We start from the raw sequence: 19,098 nt of genomic DNA, 5'->3' as shown, positions 1-19,098 counted from the left end.
TAAATCTCAATTGAAGGGGACCGAAGCGATTGAGTCAACAAGAGATGAGAGATGCGCCCAACTAATCGAGAGAGGCAGGCCCCCAACGCACGTTATTACCTCGTGATGGCAGCAGCGTCCGAAATTTTAAGAGGGACCTTTCAATGAATGTTAATGTGTCGCATGGATAGGGCAGTAAGATATTTCATGCCAAACAGACTCATATCCCAATGCATATCCTGTAAGTCAAGGCGGGAAGGTAGCTTGGGAATATGACTAGCTAGGATCGTGAAATAATAGAGTCTTAGAAGAATAAAGGGTAGAGTAATTACTCCATGGGACCCAATAAAAATTACTCCTATACTTACAGGTTAAAAAGGGGTAAATGTCATGAGTTGCAATGACCAAATGCGATGAAATGTACAAAAAAATATCATATCGAGACACTTTATTTAGCATTGGACATTAAAATAGCACAACAAGAACTATTCCTGAGACTTCAGCTCCCTCGCACTTATCTATCTATAAGATGGTCACCATAAAATATACAATACACAATAATTCAAACACAATATTGCAGGGATATACGTTAATTAATAGGATACTTAAGGAGTCTCACACTAGTTTAACGTACCGCACAGGCTAATATTCAAAGCAAAGGTCGTGGTCAATCATATGAGTTAACCGAAAGCAGTAAATAATGAAAGCGAGAACTTCCTCTCCATAACTTTACTCATATATGGAAAGCTCTTCAGAACGACTCTGTTGAAAATGATACGTTCACGGAATCGCAATTGCAAACATATAATAGTAAAAACCTGCTAATAAATATCTGATAGTTTATCAATTTAGGCAACTTAAGATACACGAAGATTACACAAACTATTAAGTGAACCTATGCCGAATCTAATACACTCCAAGCCGATGATGCAGGAAGGGTTACACAAGAAAATTTCCTTCACGAAGGACCACTAGGATACCATCGTGGAAACAGGGAATTCATAGATAACACAATAAAACTACGACTCAAAAGGAGATCAATTCCTATATAATTATGCAACTAAATCACATGAGAATTGGCTATAGACCGCGTAGACTTTTTAAAAAGTGCTGACACTAACAAGTTAAATAATAAAATAAATAATTCCATACAAATTATAGCATGATAACGATATCATCGAGGAGCAGGAGATGAAATTACTAAACTTCATATTGACGGTTGAACAATTTTGGGCTAAGATAATGATAACAATTTTTGAGAAAACAGTGATTTCACCAGGCTTGGCAATTGCTTCGAGTAAACACTGAAAACAACACGAAACCACATTTGCAAGAATGCTATACAACCCACAAATCTGAGGGCATTTACTGAAAAATGAATGAACTCGAGCAAAAGGAGTATTTAAAAAACTTTAATTATAGGATCAACTTGCATCTACGTAAGTGTCTGCCACAACCGCACCTTTCTTGGGGACACAGAAAAAGTACGCTAAACAAACCGCTCCGCAACTGAGACTCCGATAAAATTATCTAGGAAGGTCATTAATCTTTTGATCGGCGGGATCAACGCAACGCGCACTCCTGAGATAACGAACACTTCCTTATCAGCTGACAATTTCCTATCCTCTTCTACGTGGAAAACATGCGTAGCGTTATAAAGAGTTTAGTTTACTACCAAATTTACTCAGTGAATACGCAGACAACTATACATACACAGATATAATAAGATCAGATATCTATAAGAAAAACACCAGAAAAATACCTACATACCTAACCCATTATGGTGCTATTACGGTGCCAAAAATATATAAGAACTTCACAATTTATGAGTAGCAAAGAATCTGTAAGATTTTAAACAGAGTAGCGAGTTGACAAGGATAAAGTACTCAACCTCCTTATTGACTACTCTCATCGCCGAATACATAACACCCTCTCAACCATAAACACAGTTGGTCCCGTTAATCAGCCATCCCACATATATTCATTCAGTGACCTTGTGGTATTTCCTATCCATGTGGATTTCCAAACACTCGAATTTAAGGTTGATTATAGAGGATCAGGTAAAACTCACAGGACAGGGAAAATCGATCTTAAAAATAAGCATGAGACAGTACGGATGCAGTTGTACAACTGTACGTGGGAAATTTGGACGGACTTATTAGGTATTTAACCCTAAACTTAGGGTCTCTACTGAGATATATTTACCTATTTTGTTAATCCGAGTTCTGATGCTACGTTAGAAAATCTATCATAAAACCTAGGATAGAGACATGCTTATGAGGGCTATATGGACTCATAATGTGCAAGAACCACGAGTAATTATAAATATTCAATATAAACGAAAAGTAATTACAAAGGACCACTCAACATGCATTGAAAAATTGCACTTGGTTGTATTAGGTTCTTAGGATAAGCTCATTCATGATCAAGTTCTGCTCATAAAATACTCGAAAACACTCAAATAATAATAATTTCTACGCAGTTTGAAAAGAAAAATCAATTCAGTAAAACAACTGCAGACGATTAAATTTCATTAAGAATTATTTTTTGGAAAATATGCAAAAAAAAGTCAACTTTTATGACATCAATGTTTTCAAATCGATGCATTTGACCCCCGGACCATTGACATTCACTAAAAGACAGCTACAAATTTACATTATTTAAAAATTTAGCATCGAACACAGATGCGAGGAAACATTTATTGAAGAATTGATCAACCGAAGCCGGCAGCACTAGATATTAACTTATGAGGTGTATCGATGGTTACGTTCAATTTTTAAACTTAAAAACTTTCTTAGGGCTATCTATATTATTCGAAAGCAAACTCGTGAAAATAGATGCCTGCGTCAATAGTTATATATCCATGAAACAGAAAATTACATGCTTAAGAAATGGTCAATGTTGAGTAAAACCGTGGCTTTAGGAGCAATAAATTGAGGCATATAACATTATTTAACTTTTGAATACAACGAGAGAAATTCAAGTGATTCAAATTAGGGCATATGCGGCTGAGTAGCGTCATAAGAAATTTTACCACGCACTGCGTAATAAAGTTTGTCCGATTGCGTCCGCAGACTTCGTGAAACATTCGCAAAAATCTTCCGATCATAATGAACGCGAAAACCCGGCCAAAACAAGAATCGACCGAGAACCCGTGCAGGCTACAAAAGCCCTTTCGGTGCACGAGGAACACTTGTTACACGAGCCGACTCGGATTCCGAGCTTCCCGGGCGAAGAAATCGATATGAAGGGAACGTTGGAATGAAAAAGAAGTCTCGGGAGCAGAGGATGGTCCTGCTAGAGAGAAGCGGGAAAGAGGGTCAAGACAACGCCGCCCTGATTGCAATTAAATCCGCATTTTGGTAGACGAGCCGCGACTGGAATGCTACGGATAAAGGAGGACGAAGGAAAACCTAACCATTACACTTCCTTCGACGTATTCGTCCAATGCAAAATTATTGTAAGGTGCATGTACCAAAGACGAAAAAATGTCATGTCGAGCGAAAATTTCAACACACACCTACGCATGTAATTGCTATCCTGTTCTAAGAAAAAGGCATCCCCAGTGATATTTTAAGGAATTTTCATTTTCGCATCGGCTAACTTCTACGCGCGGGTACAGTAACACTTGCATTTGTAAACAAAACTACGCATACCGTTATAAGGACAATAAAAAAGTGGTTTTTATAAAAAAAACTTATCACAAATGGAACCAAAATATAAGATTGGCGATAAAAATACACGCTGGCGTCTCATTACAAGAGTATCGGAGTTATGAAGAAATTAAAGCTGTGATATAAACCAAAATTGGTCAGGTAAATTAAAATATTTGCGGAAACACTTAAAGAAAGGTACATTGAAAATCCATATCTTGCGATCAAATTGCTCTATTTAACAACGACAGAAATCATCCACGAAGTAGGTAATTTTTTAGACGATGCATGAAAGAGTTGGGCTTATTATCATTTTCATTGAATGGCGTGGATGTTACGTGGTTATTGTTGTGATAGGATGTGCCGTTACAACCACGGAACAAATTATGTGAAAAAAATGCATTTCCTTCGCCCCAATTTCAATTCCTTACACCGATGGAATTAATTTTAATTATTTACGACCACAACATCGAAAACAGCATTATTTAGCCTTTTAAAAATGGGTTTTCATGACATTTAACAATAAAACACGAATATCCATGCCCTGGATAGGGGTAACTTAAACCCCCAACACTCACAAAGTATGTATAAATAATGCATGCCATTCAGCCAATTTCAATTCATTACACCCATGGAAATCATGATCGAGAGTAGCATTACTTAAGCAATTGATAAATTAGGTGTTCATGTTACTATTTATGAATCGCGTAGTCGGGACGGAACCTGCTAGAGCCCTACCAGTCCCACCTCCTCTTTCCTCCCCAATTTGAATTCCTTACGCCTATGGAAATAATATTTGCATGCAGTAACATTTAAAAAAAATTAGTCGAACTTCTAAGTATTTGTTTTGAATCGCGTATTCGGGATGGAACCTCCCCAAACCTCACCAGTCCCACCAACTCTTCCCGCAAGTAACCCCTTCCAAACAAACCCCTCCATCCCTGCCTCCCACCCCATCGCTTCCCTAATTCCTCCCGCCTCCTCCCCCCTCTTCCGCACACCCCGAACCCCACTCGTCCTCTTATTATAGCATTCCGTGGAAGGGCGCCAACTTTTTTCCTCTCCGAGCGGAGAACGGAATCCCGCCGAGCCGACACAACTCCCCGCCGCCGACGGAGCGCCCGACCGCGGCTCTTCGCGCGCTCACTAGCCGGCGAACGGAGGGAGAGAAAGAAGGAGTGAGTGAGAGAGAGATATAGCCCCCACACAGCCGCTGCCGTGGGTTCCAGCAATGCGTGAAAAACGGCATCGCATAACGGTCCCTCTCCTTCCCTCTCACACGGCTGGACGCGGCGGCGAATAGTATTATTACGTAATGTCCCACATGCGTAGTCGTATCGGGTTTCCCGCTCAAAAACTTAGCTCGCGGATCGAAGCGCGGCTCGGATGGAGAGACGGACGATCGATCGCAGGGCACGAAAAGCCAAGAGGAAATAACGCCGTAAAAACTAGTTCACAAAACGAAGTTCACTGCTATATCAATCGACTGTACTCGCATTTTTGGAAGGTGACCACGATGATGGGACGAATCGATTCAGGACATGGTATATTCGATTCGTGAAGTTACGAATGTTCAACTTTGTACGCAGTAGGATTTTATGGATATCTCCAACGAATAAAACATAATATAACAACGGATATAACAGGTGATATACAACGAATTAAACCGGCGAAATTCGAAGAAGACTTAACATTCGCCGGGAAAGTATTGCTTTCAAATTTTTTTTTTATAAAGTAACGGCTTGCCATTTGGTGCTCACGAGGGACAAATGATTAGGTAAAATTAAAATTGATTTTCCCACAAATCAAAAGACATGAAAATACACATTTCCCCCTTTGCCACCGGTATTTCTTTTGTTTTTACACTATCGCTACCACGAAGCGCATTGGCACTGTTGAGACACATCTTTGATGATGATAGTAACGAGATATTGTTTTTGAACTACGGCCACAGCAGCCTAACTCAACGAGTAAACTAGGCTTTAGATCGCGGATAGAAGTGCGCTCGCATAGAAACACTAGCCGATAGGTGGGAGGGAAACGAGAAATCGGGATGAAAAATCGCTGTTAACAATAGGCGAAGAAACAGCAATCTCCCAATGAACACGAGAGACTGCGCAGTTTGGAGCTGACGGGAGACCGTTTTAATTTCTTCACGAACTGAAAGAAATACAGAAGTAAAAGGGGGAAGGATTAATTCTACCCACTATCACCTCGTGTTAAGAGTGAAGTCCTATCGTTGATCACCGATGAAAATAACGCGAAATACCTTTTAATACCTCGATGACTATTTCGCTGCAAACAATTCTGACAACTAGTCTCTATGGAGTGAAGATCACACAACGTACGGAAAATATGGATTTATCACCGGGAAAATAAGATTACTCTCACAAAACATAAATTATAAAACTTAAAGATGTATCTTACTTTCTGTATCATACTCATCATTATCATAAACGGTCTACTTACAATCATTAATTGAAGTTCTTGAATACCTACAGTAAATTTAAAGATGAAAAATTCATTCCTCAGACGCAAACTTCGTAGTCACTATCCAATCGCCGTTTTACATCCGTCATTACTTCTTCCATAAGTACATGTAACTCGCAAGTTACCACAGTGTATATAACAATATCTGTTGGGTGGTAAAGATAATGAGAGTACAGAGGGCACACAGCAACCATATGAGGCATTAGAGAATCGATACCTCCACTGCAAAAACGCTCAGCAATCGCCCACCGAATCAAATCCGCTCATCTAGTAGCCAAACAATACGAATCCGCTCAGCTGGCAGTGTCCGGGGCATAAACGCTCATCTCCTTTTCTCCAAGCTTGGAGGTGGGCGATTTTTGAGCGTTTTTCCAGTGAAGGTATCGGAATGTTAACGAGCTATGACTAAATCGATTCCCTCTTCCGAAACAAAAATATTTAACTGTGAGAAATACGGAACAAGATCTCGCAAGACACAAAACATATCTGGGCAAAATAAAGCTCTACCATAAGCCGTACAAAAAAGCGAATTATTCCATTTGAGCAACGATTCTGAAACAATGATAAAAGAAATCCAACCTAAAAAGCAAATGTGACGAACACTTCTCGTTTTGGCGAAAGACAACCATACCTGTAATTAGGTATTGCCTCAACTAGGCCGTTTGAAAACTGTCATATTTAGGATACAGTTCAAAAGTGAAAAATACTGAGGTTCGAAGAAAAATTTATGGACCAGAATATTATCTTACTACTCTTAAAAATCAACTTACTTAACATTAAATTAGAATAAAATCGTAAGTGCTTATAGCAGAATTTCATGTTTTCGTACGAACAGCAACGTTTTGCGTATGGATGATAATTTTATTAGCCGAAATCAAAACCGCCCATGCATTATAGATCACCTTCTACAACCTATAACCCAATTAAATCCACCAAAAAATCTAAACAACTGGCTGGAGTCTTTATCCCATTGACTAGCAAGCCCCGCAAGAAAATTTCTCACGTTAGTGACAGGAACTGGGGCAAGCCAGATATAAAATCAAAAACCCTCACAACCACTGATCTTTTCTCACGCGAAAAATTTCCGTAGCACAGTTTTTAAAATTGCATCAACCCAAAGCAAAATCATCGTTAGAGCCGACATTGAATACTAAGACTTAAGAAAAGACGACCGCTACATATCGCACGCGATTCAAAGTAATGTAATAACAATTAAAAACCTACATACATATGGAGGGAGTCACGCGCAATGAGGCCACGTTATTTACACCAACGCTACAACTCAATATTAAAAAAATCATATCGCATGCGGCACAATGCTTCACCGAATATTTCCGTCCAAATTTCGGCAAACAAAAATAATTTTTCACGCTGATTGCCATCATCAGTATAAATAACTGCACAGCGTTCCCTAACATGTCTAGACCGTAAAGGCCATCTCAGGAATCAACATCAATGACAAATGTTGCTATTTCTAATAACAAGAAGTTATTCAGCACATATTTTAACTCATTATAAATTACCCCAAAAAGGAGTGATAAAAACACTGAAAAATCGGAGTGAGAGCAAACATTGGCCAATACACGCATAGACTCATATCGATTAGAACTTCCTTTGATATAACTTATTCGGTTACTGAACATGCGAGGCCGCACATAGCCTGGAAAGGAAAGGTAAATACTGACATAGATTAAAACATCAAAGGCCGACCAAAAAACGCATAGGAAGTGATAATCAAAAGCCCCTCTACCTCACAAGCGCGAGTCAGTAGAAAGGGTAAAAATAACCACAAGTCAACTTATGGCATCGAACTAGCTACACCCAGTTGAAAATAACTCATTAAGTTTCAAGATCGCAACCTCGAGGTATTCTAAATACATAATGCATAAAACACTGACAAGAAAAATGAGGAACGGAAATTCAAATTATTTTATTTCGACCGCGCACGCAACAATAAAGGTGACACAGGAGACTCATCAATCCTGATGATCAGAACTTATAATCCCCAAGAAAGCGACAGAACTGAGTTGCCGCACAAGCGGCGATAGGCATCGGAATAACTGATAAGATTATGTCAGCAATTTCTCAATCTTGAGAGCTTAAAAGCGAATACGCCACACATATAATGGCTATCATGGTGTAGAGAGTAGCATAAACTTACGCGGTTGAATATCAGCACAATTTGTCACATGAAAGTTTAGAGATATATCCTAACGAACTTTGGAGATTAAACTTTTTCGGGGAGTGATGGAGCCCAGGGTGTAGAGCGCTCAGCCGCATATCCTCGGGCTCCACGTTCGAATCTCGAACGACACCTTCGAAGACCCCAAAACAATACCTTCGAAGTACGAGGTGAAAGGAATAATCTTTCCTATCCTGAATCTGTGAAATTCACACGCCTGTGGATGAATGAGTAAATATTTCTATCCCTACACACGGAAGTATAGCAAAAATACTCGAAGTTCACGGATTGGAACTGGATCACGTCTGGCTTTTTCCGGCGTGAGCGCTAACCTCACCTATCCAAACCAACCTGAAGGTTGAATCACTGCGCCACTGGGGGAAAATTGTTCGCTTTCTAAGCTTCAACCCGAGGGTTGGTTTTCAGAGACAAGGGTAGCGCTCAAACCTGACAAAGTCACAGACGTGTGAACTTGATACATTCAAAGAAGGGAGCCAGTTCTTTCGTTTCATGCAGTGCTTTCAAATTCTTCGTCGCCGAATGGCGACAAAGTAGGGTTTATTTCTCCGACAGTGGCTTATAGTTCGTTTAAGCACAACTTCCATCACATGTGCTACATTGTGGACTTGTGACGTCAACACCTTGTTTGGTAAAATGCATCCTGAAGTTCACCCTGAGAAGATGGCGTGGTGGTGTAATTGGCTAGCTTGCCTGACCGGCAAACGGGATATTCGGTTCGAATCCCGGCAAAACCAAATACTTTTTTATGCTAACTTCATTCTCGGTGTACATAATATACAGAGAAAAATTCCATAATGCATAAGGTATAAGGAAATTTTACTTCCCTAATTTATTCATAAACCAAAGCCCCATCGCTTACCCATACATACTTAAGATACTACTTTGATTCAACCATCAACTACAAAAAGGCAAGGAATATGCTACGACCGTATTCGAAAAGGAGTGTGGGTAGCTACATTGTACCTAATCGCCCCATGATGAGACCCCGCCCACCGTAATTTGGGCGGGAGGCGAGTTGACGGAAGGGAAGCAACTTCCCATATTGAGATACGATAGAATGACGAGGTAAAACATATTACATCCCGAAATTTAATGTGCATTGGAGGCCCATTCTGACACACCCCAATTTTTTTAATTCAGCCCCGTTGCCTGCGTGAGCTCACCTTCTCCAACGAGTTTTCGCCCCCCAACGTCCACCTTCACAGCTAAAAATACCATTTTATCTGCATTCACACCATCGCAGAGGAAAAATCCGGCATGTATGATGCATGATCATCAAAGGTTCTCGTATCGGTCGCAAACGCATAGGCTTATCTCATACATGATCGAACAAGACGAGAGTGTCATCAAGAGGATATCACACTGATGATATAGGAACGAATTTATTACGAAAGATACCTATCGAATAATTTTTCAACCACGAACAGAGAGTTGGTGGCGACGATTAACCTGAATAAGTTTCCCAGACCTTACAAGTTGTATGTTAAAAATTTTTGGCGAAAAAAATGAATACGCCTACAGATAATCGGGGACAAACGTTGAAACCGTCCAACATACTCGAATCAAATTATTACAATGAAATTAAGCCCAAAGAAAGACAGCATTAAAGGATGAGATCGTAATTTCGTCGACATCTACTCATTATGATGAAGAGCCAAACACGAAAATCAATCGACGGACTTATAAACAACGAGTAAATAATATGACATAATAAACATTTTTATGATTAACCTTGCCTTCGATGGATTTTATAAAATAAACTCACTTGAGATATGATTGAATTTGACTTTGAAATAATACATGGATTTATTTTTGTAAGGGGAAGGGATTTACATAACTGCCATCTTTTGGCACAATAAATGTCGTTCGACGAGAGGCATTTTTTACGTAAAAGACGAAGTGCTGTCGTCGTTCCTGAGAGATTCAGGAGGCCTTGAGTGAAGGAATCCAGACCCAAATGCCCAAAGCTATAAGAGCCAGACCAAACAAACCACCCCTGAAAAGAATTGTGGCGCGATGAGATTAAACCGGACCTCGCAGAAGTTATAGTTACAGGATACACTCGAGATGCTGCAGAAATATGAGTACAGCTTTTGAAGACTAAATACTCCCTGACCGAAATGCAGAAGGGGCCAACTTCATGCTCGGAGATGAAAGGAGGAGGAACAAGGTGCAGAGTTACTCCGGACGCAATGGCAAGACGGTGGGGAGTAGCTGGCGACTCCAGAACACCTAACCCTCCCCGATTTGAAAACGCCCTTTTCTATGTCCAAGGCCCACAAGGGGGGAATGGAGCCGATTTTTTTTCTTTCGAGAGAAAAGCCGTTTGCTACCAATTCAGCACCGCCGGAAGGTGCCGTCTCATTAGCATTTTCCCCAGGGAGCAATAACCCCTGCGGACTTGGTCGAAGATACCAGCCCCTCCTTTACACCCGCAAATGACCTGTCTACTAAGCGAAGACCCCCGAGGAGGAGGGTAGGGCCACGGACTAAGCGAAGGAGTGCGAAATCACGAATGGATTGACGGAGGAAACGCATCGAAAGCCGGAAAATTGAACTGTATCAAGGGGTTGAAAGTCATCTCCAAAAAGTATGAGAGGTGCAACAGCACAAAATGCCCGTGGGCAGAGACACATATGGATACCGTTGAAACGAGTCCATCAACAATAACCCCCAAAAGTATGCGAAAGGAGAAGCATTTCCATGGCTTCCATTTGGATAGTGGATTTTAGCCGTGGCCAAACAGACCAAAAGTCTTGCACAGGCGCCTGTTTAGGGGATGTGCTCTAAAGGCCGCTATACACGGTGAATGATCAAGTGATCATTCACCGCGCATAGCGGCCTTAACGTAGGTATACAACGGCAGGCCTCAGGAAAGGTCACAATGGTAAATACTATATTTCATAATTTAGTAATTCATATTCCGTCAACAATTTGACCACGTTAACTACCAAGGAAACTAAAGATCGACCTTATCAACTAAATTATAACATGGACATAATGCGTGAGAAAGATAGGGCAACAGCAAGCAAAAGAGAAAACGGTATACAACTAGGAATAATATATAATATAACAAGAAGTATTGCTGGTAGACTGGGAATTTAAGAGTTTCGGATGCAAGTCTTGCATAAAGTAATAGTTATTCTTCTTTGTGACTCTAAATATTCATTGATATACTAATCGAATATGCCATCAGACAATTAAATATTAACATACGCTATTTCAGCAATAAAAAGGTCTCCCCATCGTAGGAAGAGTATTAGTATAAGTTTCAGGAATTACTACCAATCTACAGGCGTTTAATGTAAATTATACTTTTAATATGACAATGAGACATTATTTCTGCTGCGATTACAATTATCTGGATGTAGGGTAGGAAGTTATACCTGGTATTTCTAACTGAAATAGAATTAAGTAAATCATACCAATTTTTTCCTCCCTAGTTCAGTCTTAATTGTCTATAGCAATTAACATTTCATCTCTAATTAACATTTCATTCAAAACCAATAAAATTACAGCACTGTTTGTACATTAAAAATGGTGATACACAACTAAGCATTTACGCCTTTTATATCCCAATAAAGTGTAAGAAACTTTGTCTGAATAATAAAAGAATATTTACTAAAGAATAAAAATTCCACAAAAAAATTCAGGAATATGAATTCCATGATACATACTTCAAGACCTGGTGAACATCTGCAGCAGAATAACACTAACAGAAAACAAAAATACACAAAACAACTGCGCCGTAGTCAAATAATGACACAATGGTATTAAATTAGCTCAATACCACAAATACTCATCCGCCTATTGCACGAAAGAGTGGTAACATCAATTTAGTTTCGTTCATGCCGACAAGAGGCCACACCCATCCGAATTTAGCATCAGCAACGAAGAAATTGGAACTTTTAATGGTGAAACGAGGAAATAAGCTCGTCAACACAAGAGCCAGAGCGTTATGAGCCTGGGGCTTATAGTTGACCCCAAACTACATGCATAATTAGTATTTCACCAGTACCTATTGAAACGCGCCGTTTCCTGAAAAGTGATGAGGGTCGCCTTCCAATCGTAGTAAAACGCAAAAGATTTTTCCAGCAGTCTGGCATACAGTTACGAAAGGATATTTACCAGTCGGTGCCAACAAAAGCAGCACCTATTACTGTAGATGTATTCCAAAATTTGTGGAAAAAACACTACATGCGAAGAAATAAAATAATGACCGTGGGCTTCCAAGGCGCAGGCTAACAATAAATGATAACGTGGAGGCTTCAATTTGGAAATAAGAGAAAAATATACGAAATTTCAAAAGGTGATTTGGCGCCAAGGTATGGGAGGGCATTCAGGCAAAAAAATCAAGCAAGAGGTAATGGTTATGAACAGTTTCTAATTTTGCTGGCAACAAACACCAATTAAATTTGAGCTAATGACTAACATTTTTGATGGAAATCAACAAATAAAAACATTATACTTATGCTATCAATGCAGCAACATTGTCATTAATTCATGGGCAGTTGGATATGCAACTCTTAAAATGAGGATCTAAATATTACTCGCAGGGAAGAGGATTAAAAATACTATATTATCGAGGAAACGCTGCCAAGATCTAATTACAAAATATTTCCTATTTTAATATTAAGACTATGACACAGTCGGCTTCAAGATTGGTCGGTGTATGCACCAAGGAGGAAAGACAAAACTTCTTTCTTCTTTGGGGTCAACGATCTCTACAGATGCGACTACAAGAAGGCCATGTATTATTGTGAAAATCGCTACCGATCAAAAAGGCGTAAAAGACGAAAAAATATAACGGATGAAGATATGGTCGATGTCAAATATTGAAATTCGTGAAGTAAAAGTATTAATGAATTCTCACTCTGAGAACGATATAGTACTGAAAAGCCAACGGCGGGCTGAACAGGGAAACAGATAGTGAAAATAATTACTTCGGAATAAAATTAAAACTCCGATAATTTTAATTCACAATCACTGCCTAATGTTGGGGACACTGTAAAGTTAAAGTACTATCCATTACATAGCAATAAAGTTCATGTAGAATCTTGCTTGGTTATAAAATATTTTGCCAAGCTTAATATGCATGAGAACTGCAGTAAGTATTATAGCCATACGAGTAAATATAATTTTAAAAATATATAAAAGAAAGGAAACTCGTTTGTATACACTCTCTCCCGGTCGCGACAAGTGCACATTACTTGCAAGAGGAATAAGAATCTGGATGGGGGGAATGGTATTAGATTTCTTACAGCCACGCACTAAAACCAATTTCTCATAATTAGCAAATACATCAACGATTTAAATATCACAACGCCTAAAACCTTAAGTACATATGAGAATGATAAAGTCGAGTTAACTAGCAGTGTTTATACTTAGAATTTACACAAGCTTGCGCTGCCTGGGACTGAAAATACATCATACAGAAAAGTTGTTAATAGGCACATCAACTCCGAAATCTTGCGAACACTACAACATCCTCGATAAAACTAATGTTCAAAATCAGCCCCACAAACGATTAGGCACGAAGACAAAAGAAAATTGAAAAGTTGCACCGAACAGTACGAGTGGCATTATCTTGCGCTCCACTAGCGTAAACACAAACGAACACGAAACGTATACCTTTAAATCAAAACCAGGAAAATAAAAACCAAAAAAGAGGTAGTAATACACGGCAGAGGAAGAAATGAATGTTGAACTAAGTCTATAGTCATTTGCAGCCTCGCAAAAGGGTTAAAGGGCCCGACAAGCCGAGTCTGCTCTTGGTCAGCTGATACACATGGGTTACTCGCAGTTACGTCATTCCCCGCTCACAAACTACTACGGATTCCAGGACGTACAATGAGAGTAAGGTTTGATATCGTAAAGAGGTTCTCTTTAACTTACAATTAAGAAAAGAAGAACATTAAACAATCTTACCTGAAGATCTGGATGCTTGTTGTCCTTATGACTTGCAGCTCTTATCACTCCCGCCCGCCATCCCCATTCGTTTATTTTTCCTAATTTTAGCTTTGTAAATCCACTCACAGACAAAAAACGTTTACCAACTATTTCTTCTCTACACTTATATGCCATTATATACACTAGAAACACATACTCAATTCACAAACACCACAAACGTCAAACGTTTTCCAGGAAAAGATCAACAACACAACATCTTTCCAATTCCGCGCAAGGATACTCACAAAATCGTTTGAGAGCAGCAGAACGTTGCAATAGTTCCTAGGCGGTGGCAGCACCATCGCCTTTCATTTGCTGCCCTCTATGAAGAATCGCCAGACTTCAACCATTTGAGGGATTTGAATTCAATTATTTGAGATTTATAAAATTAAACGTTTAAGATAAGATTAGAACTACATAAATGGTTTTTTCAATTAAAATAAGACGCAACGAAACCTTAAATCGATACAAAATTCAGTTATTGTATTTTTCAAAATAATGGGTAAGTGGCGTTTTGAAGTTCGACGAGGCTTCCATGGAGTTTACCTTCTTTTCTAAATTTCCCTTGACATCTCTGCCACTGACCAATAGGATTGCAGTGTATCTCCATAATATCCTTCCGCAGTTTCGGAAGACAACTTCTGCTAGATAGTTCGTTACCATGTGATCAAAACAAAAGTACGTCACATAGCAAAATGGCAGTTGGAAACAGTACCTGTGGTCGGAACGTTGTGGTGTGATCATCTTATAAGTGTTTTGTGCTCTGTGTGGACTCATATCTGGCATCTCCAAACAAGAATGATATCGTCGATTGTTTCCCGATTAGTAATGTAAGTATATTCATTTTCTTCGGTGATTTTGAATTTTAAATGTAACGGTTTTTCCCATTGTTTGCCGAGGAAGTGCTATAATCTTTGTTGAATTTAAATTTCAATGAGGAAGACGAACGTAAGTGAATATACCGTTGGATATATGATGATATTTTTGATTTACGAATACGTACTACTCTAGATTTAGAGTGAGTTATCCATGAGTAGGTGTACCAGCTGATATCGATTCAAATGTTATCTCCCGACCCCGTAAGTCCCGAATGAAGGTCAATTCTTGCATATGTAGACTTTTCGCGACGTAGATATTAAAATTGGGAATAAATGTATACATATCCTTGGTATTGCTTGCAAAGGGTGATTTATTGACCAATTGAACTGTTGTAGTATCTTTCCTTGCGTTTATAATCGTCATCCTCATCCTTGATGATGACGGTGCACTGATTTTCTTTGAGTTAATGTATTTGCTGGAAAATTAATTTTGATTACATCACATTTTTTCTTCCAAGGAACATTCTTGTTTATGCTTAAACGAAAATATCCCTTGTTTTCTGTCATTTCTATTGGCTATCCAGCTTCCGTTGGTAGCGATATTTCATGCTTCGATATTGAAATATAAAGTGGGACTTAGTATTTTTTCAACATTGCCGTTGGTAAAACTACGAAGTAACTTTCTCATTAGTTTGCGAATCGGTGTTATTTTGAAAGACGAACAGATTTTTTCATTCCGTATTGGTGCTCCACATAAATTAAACAAGGTGAAAAGTATTTTAGTGTGAGAAAACTTTTACTGCTCTTTTATCTCTTGTACTCATTCCTCGTGTTGGTCAGATATATAGCAATAGTCTAATTTGGCAACAGTTTCATTACTCTACGTTATTATCCAGTAATGGTTCCAATATTGGTAATTTATATATTTGCATTGGTTACTTTATTGAGATTGTCATTTTTCCGTTGATGTTACCGAAGAAAATTTTCTAATGCCATTGTACATTCATTTTAGTTGCCATATTTTACAATGCGTTCATGAAATTGATATACCGATGGTTGTAGAGAACCGTTCATCTCTTGGTAATTGCATCTCGTGTGCAATTTGTCACCTTTTGCTTGTGCCATAATGACATTATCTCGATCTTAAGCCCCTGTTTTTCGTGAGATTGTTAACATGATTTGAGAAATAGCGTTTCGCCCTGTTAGTCGTGGTTTGACGTCTGCTCTTCTTTAGTCGTTTAAAATAAGCTATGTATGTAAATCTTGAAATATATGATCTTTGCTGCCCATTCCGTTTGTTTTAATTCCATTTGTGCGCAAGCGCCCAATTCAGCTGTGTTCTGGCTGTTAGGTATCCGAGATTTGTCATGAATTCCTTAAGAAAGCACCTTTGAAATTTTTGAACGTTTGTTTCATGCATGTCTATCAGAGCATTATTCGACTCATGTCAGAGTAATGTAAACTGATTGCAATCTGCATTACTCGTCCTTAAGGTATATCATTCTCATTTTACCCGCAGACTCCGCTGACATACTTGTGAGATACTATGACCACTTGGTTGTCTGTTACCGTCCTTACCCGAGAACTAATAGTTGAACATATGAGATATTTGTTAATTTTATGTTTACACTACTATTCTTTCTGGGTGTAATAGATAGATATGAGATGGAAAGCTTTTTGTAATTTCTTCATCGGCTCCATTTGTTTTTTTTTCGACCATCTCAATGAGTAGTTTCCTGAAATGTGGATGAAATTATTTGAGTTCCATCGGATTTCTAGTATCAAGTATGAATTCATTCATTTTCTACATGAAAAATCAGCTTGTCAATTCCTTAACCTCGACTTCACCCGTAAGTGGCTATGCAGTGAGCTGTCTTTCCGTTTGTCAAGGCTATGAAAGTAGTTGCTTGTTGCTGGAATGCATTAACTCCTGACTTTCAACGTATAATGATTGTAGGTTTCATCTGTGAGATTTAATGCCTACAATGTGTATAATTTTGAGGCCTACATTTGAATAAGCACTTAAGGTGTCCGTTTCTTATCACATCAGGTAATAAAAACTTCTAAGACGTTTAGTTGAACCCAAGTCTTCGCGATCAAGACTGGAGTTCTTTGACTTTCGAATACATCGCAGTTGTCCCTGACGTATGGGACTATTTACCGGACAAAGGGAGAAATACAATGGGCAGGGTATTCTTGATTGTATGAGGATTGGCACTATTCATTATTTTTTTATATTTAGGCGGTAAGTACATTGTTCGTAAAAAAATTAATCAGGCAGTCGGGTATCTTTTTAAATAATATTTTGCCTCAAATTTTTCGTAATTGAAATAAAATAGTTCATGCATTACGCTCCGAGCATCGAAGTAAATTCCCACTTATAAAACCAGTTTTGCTTATATACCTTAGATCCATAGTATCGGGGTATTTGACGTCGCTGTTGGAGCCTTCATCGCAATGCATTGCCCACTAGATTGTAGGGAGCAGTGTGGTTGGCATGAGTGATTCCTGCTATCATTACTTTGCTATTGGCACACCCAAATGTTGTTGCTGTTAATAAAATAAAGTAGGGCTCTTGGAAACTTATCTCGGGAGGTGTATGTAAGAGGCTGGGTTGGTTGGTAAGGCTTGCCATGATTGAATGGCTGATTCTTGGGCTGGTGGAACATAGAGATAGAAATGGATCGTTCATTTTGGAATGAATAAAAAAAAGTTGGGAGAATGTTGTGTGACATGATTTATCAGGTGAAGTACGGTGTTCTCATCACCACTATCGGATGTTAGTTACTAATGATCTAATGATTTACTTGATTCGCTATGTTCATTTCTTAATTTTTCTGTTGCATAATCCTCATTTTTTTTAGCAATAGCATCGAGCTACTCTTACACTCATCATTCAGGTTGGCTTATGTTGCCAAGATGTTTTCATGGTCTAGGGATATTACTAGTTTATTCTTTAACCGTTTGATTCAAATCTACATATATGTACCCTGCGAGCCATCTCCAGGGTGTTTGGCAGGGGGTGATCAATCACCAGAATGCAGCATGCAATAGTATTCCCACATGCACACCAAATGGTACGAAAAACGTTACGCACACTAACAAATTATACTACCACATTCGTTCTTGGCAAAACTTGCCGACTACTCATTAAGGTTTTCTGCCAAAAAAGCTAGAGCACACAAAGCATGCTGTTAGAAATAATAACAAAATTCAGACATATGCATTAAGCTAGCCATTCAGACATATACATAAGTTAGTAAGTTACAGTACAGGTCATCTAATCTATTTTTGAGTTCTAACCCTGCCGTTATAGTCTCTTAATGATCGTGGAGAAAAGGACTTTCTGAATCTGTTCTATTCTACAGTCTATCTCTCTTATTTTATTTATGTGATCTGATCTACCGTTGTATGTAAATTGATGACCTTTTAAGTATGTACTTAGATAGATCTTGCCTCGGCATTTTGTTTTAGGGCAGTTATGGTGCATAGCCCTCCTTTCCAAAATACAATTTTCTTGTTGGTTTTAAGCAATGCAGCTATATCTTATTATAACGTCTTCAAAAAAATTCTTCCTTGTTATCACATTAAGTTACGCGCGATTTGAGAAATTTGTAGGGCTCGTTGGTATTTGTTGGAATGTTGCTTCATTTCCTTAAGTGCTTTTTGTTAATGCAACTGTATTTGGGTTGATTCGTAGTGGAATCTTTGAAATTTACATTTATGAATCCCAGAGTCCTATTTTTCGGTATTTTAGAATCGCCAGTAGAAATTCAGTGTGTACAGCGACCGGGAAAATCGGGAATTGTGCGTGATTTTTTTAGTCCCTGGAGTGATGAAAAATTATTAAAATTCTCATCTATCGCAGTAATCATGAATTTGGCTCCAACCGGGGATTTCAAAATCTTTTATTTCAAAAACGTGAAGAATAGAATGCCAGGTGACGTCAACGACTGTTTTGGTGAGGTCGAAGCAGCGTTTTATCTTGCATTGAATGAATTTAAAT

General features: G+C 38.7%; 2 protein-coding genes across 4 annotated transcripts in view; one reads left to right on the top strand and one right to left on the bottom strand.

Annotated features, from left to right (window-relative positions):
* Nucleotides 1-14,507, bottom strand: part of LOC124156306 (probable JmjC domain-containing histone demethylation protein 2C) — a 622,610-nt gene extending 608,103 nt beyond the window's left edge. For all 3 annotated transcript variants that reach the window (XM_046530772.1, XM_046530774.1, XM_046530773.1), the window contains exon 1: nt 14,254-14,507. In XM_046530772.1, the coding sequence (XP_046386728.1) occupies nt 14,254-14,409 (156 nt within the window). In that variant the 5' untranslated portion in view covers nt 14,410-14,507. The remainder of the gene's footprint in view (nt 1-14,253) is intronic.
* Nucleotides 14,508-14,893: 386 nt separating this feature from the next.
* LOC124156305 overlaps nt 14,894-19,098 on the top strand; it is a 98,983-nt gene continuing 94,778 nt past the window's right edge. Inside the window, exon 1 of the mRNA XM_046530770.1 lies at nt 14,894-15,104. Within this exon, the coding sequence (XP_046386726.1) occupies nt 15,073-15,104 (32 nt within the window). The 5' untranslated portion in view covers nt 14,894-15,072. The remainder of the gene's footprint in view (nt 15,105-19,098) is intronic.

Source organism: Ischnura elegans, chromosome 3 (genome assembly GCF_921293095.1).
Source record: "Ischnura elegans chromosome 3, ioIscEleg1.1, whole genome shotgun sequence".
NCBI classification, from domain to species: Eukaryota; Metazoa; Arthropoda; class Insecta; order Odonata; family Coenagrionidae; genus Ischnura; species Ischnura elegans.
The sequence above is the reverse complement of the archived record's forward strand: the minus strand, read 5'-3'. Positions and strand labels throughout refer to the sequence as shown.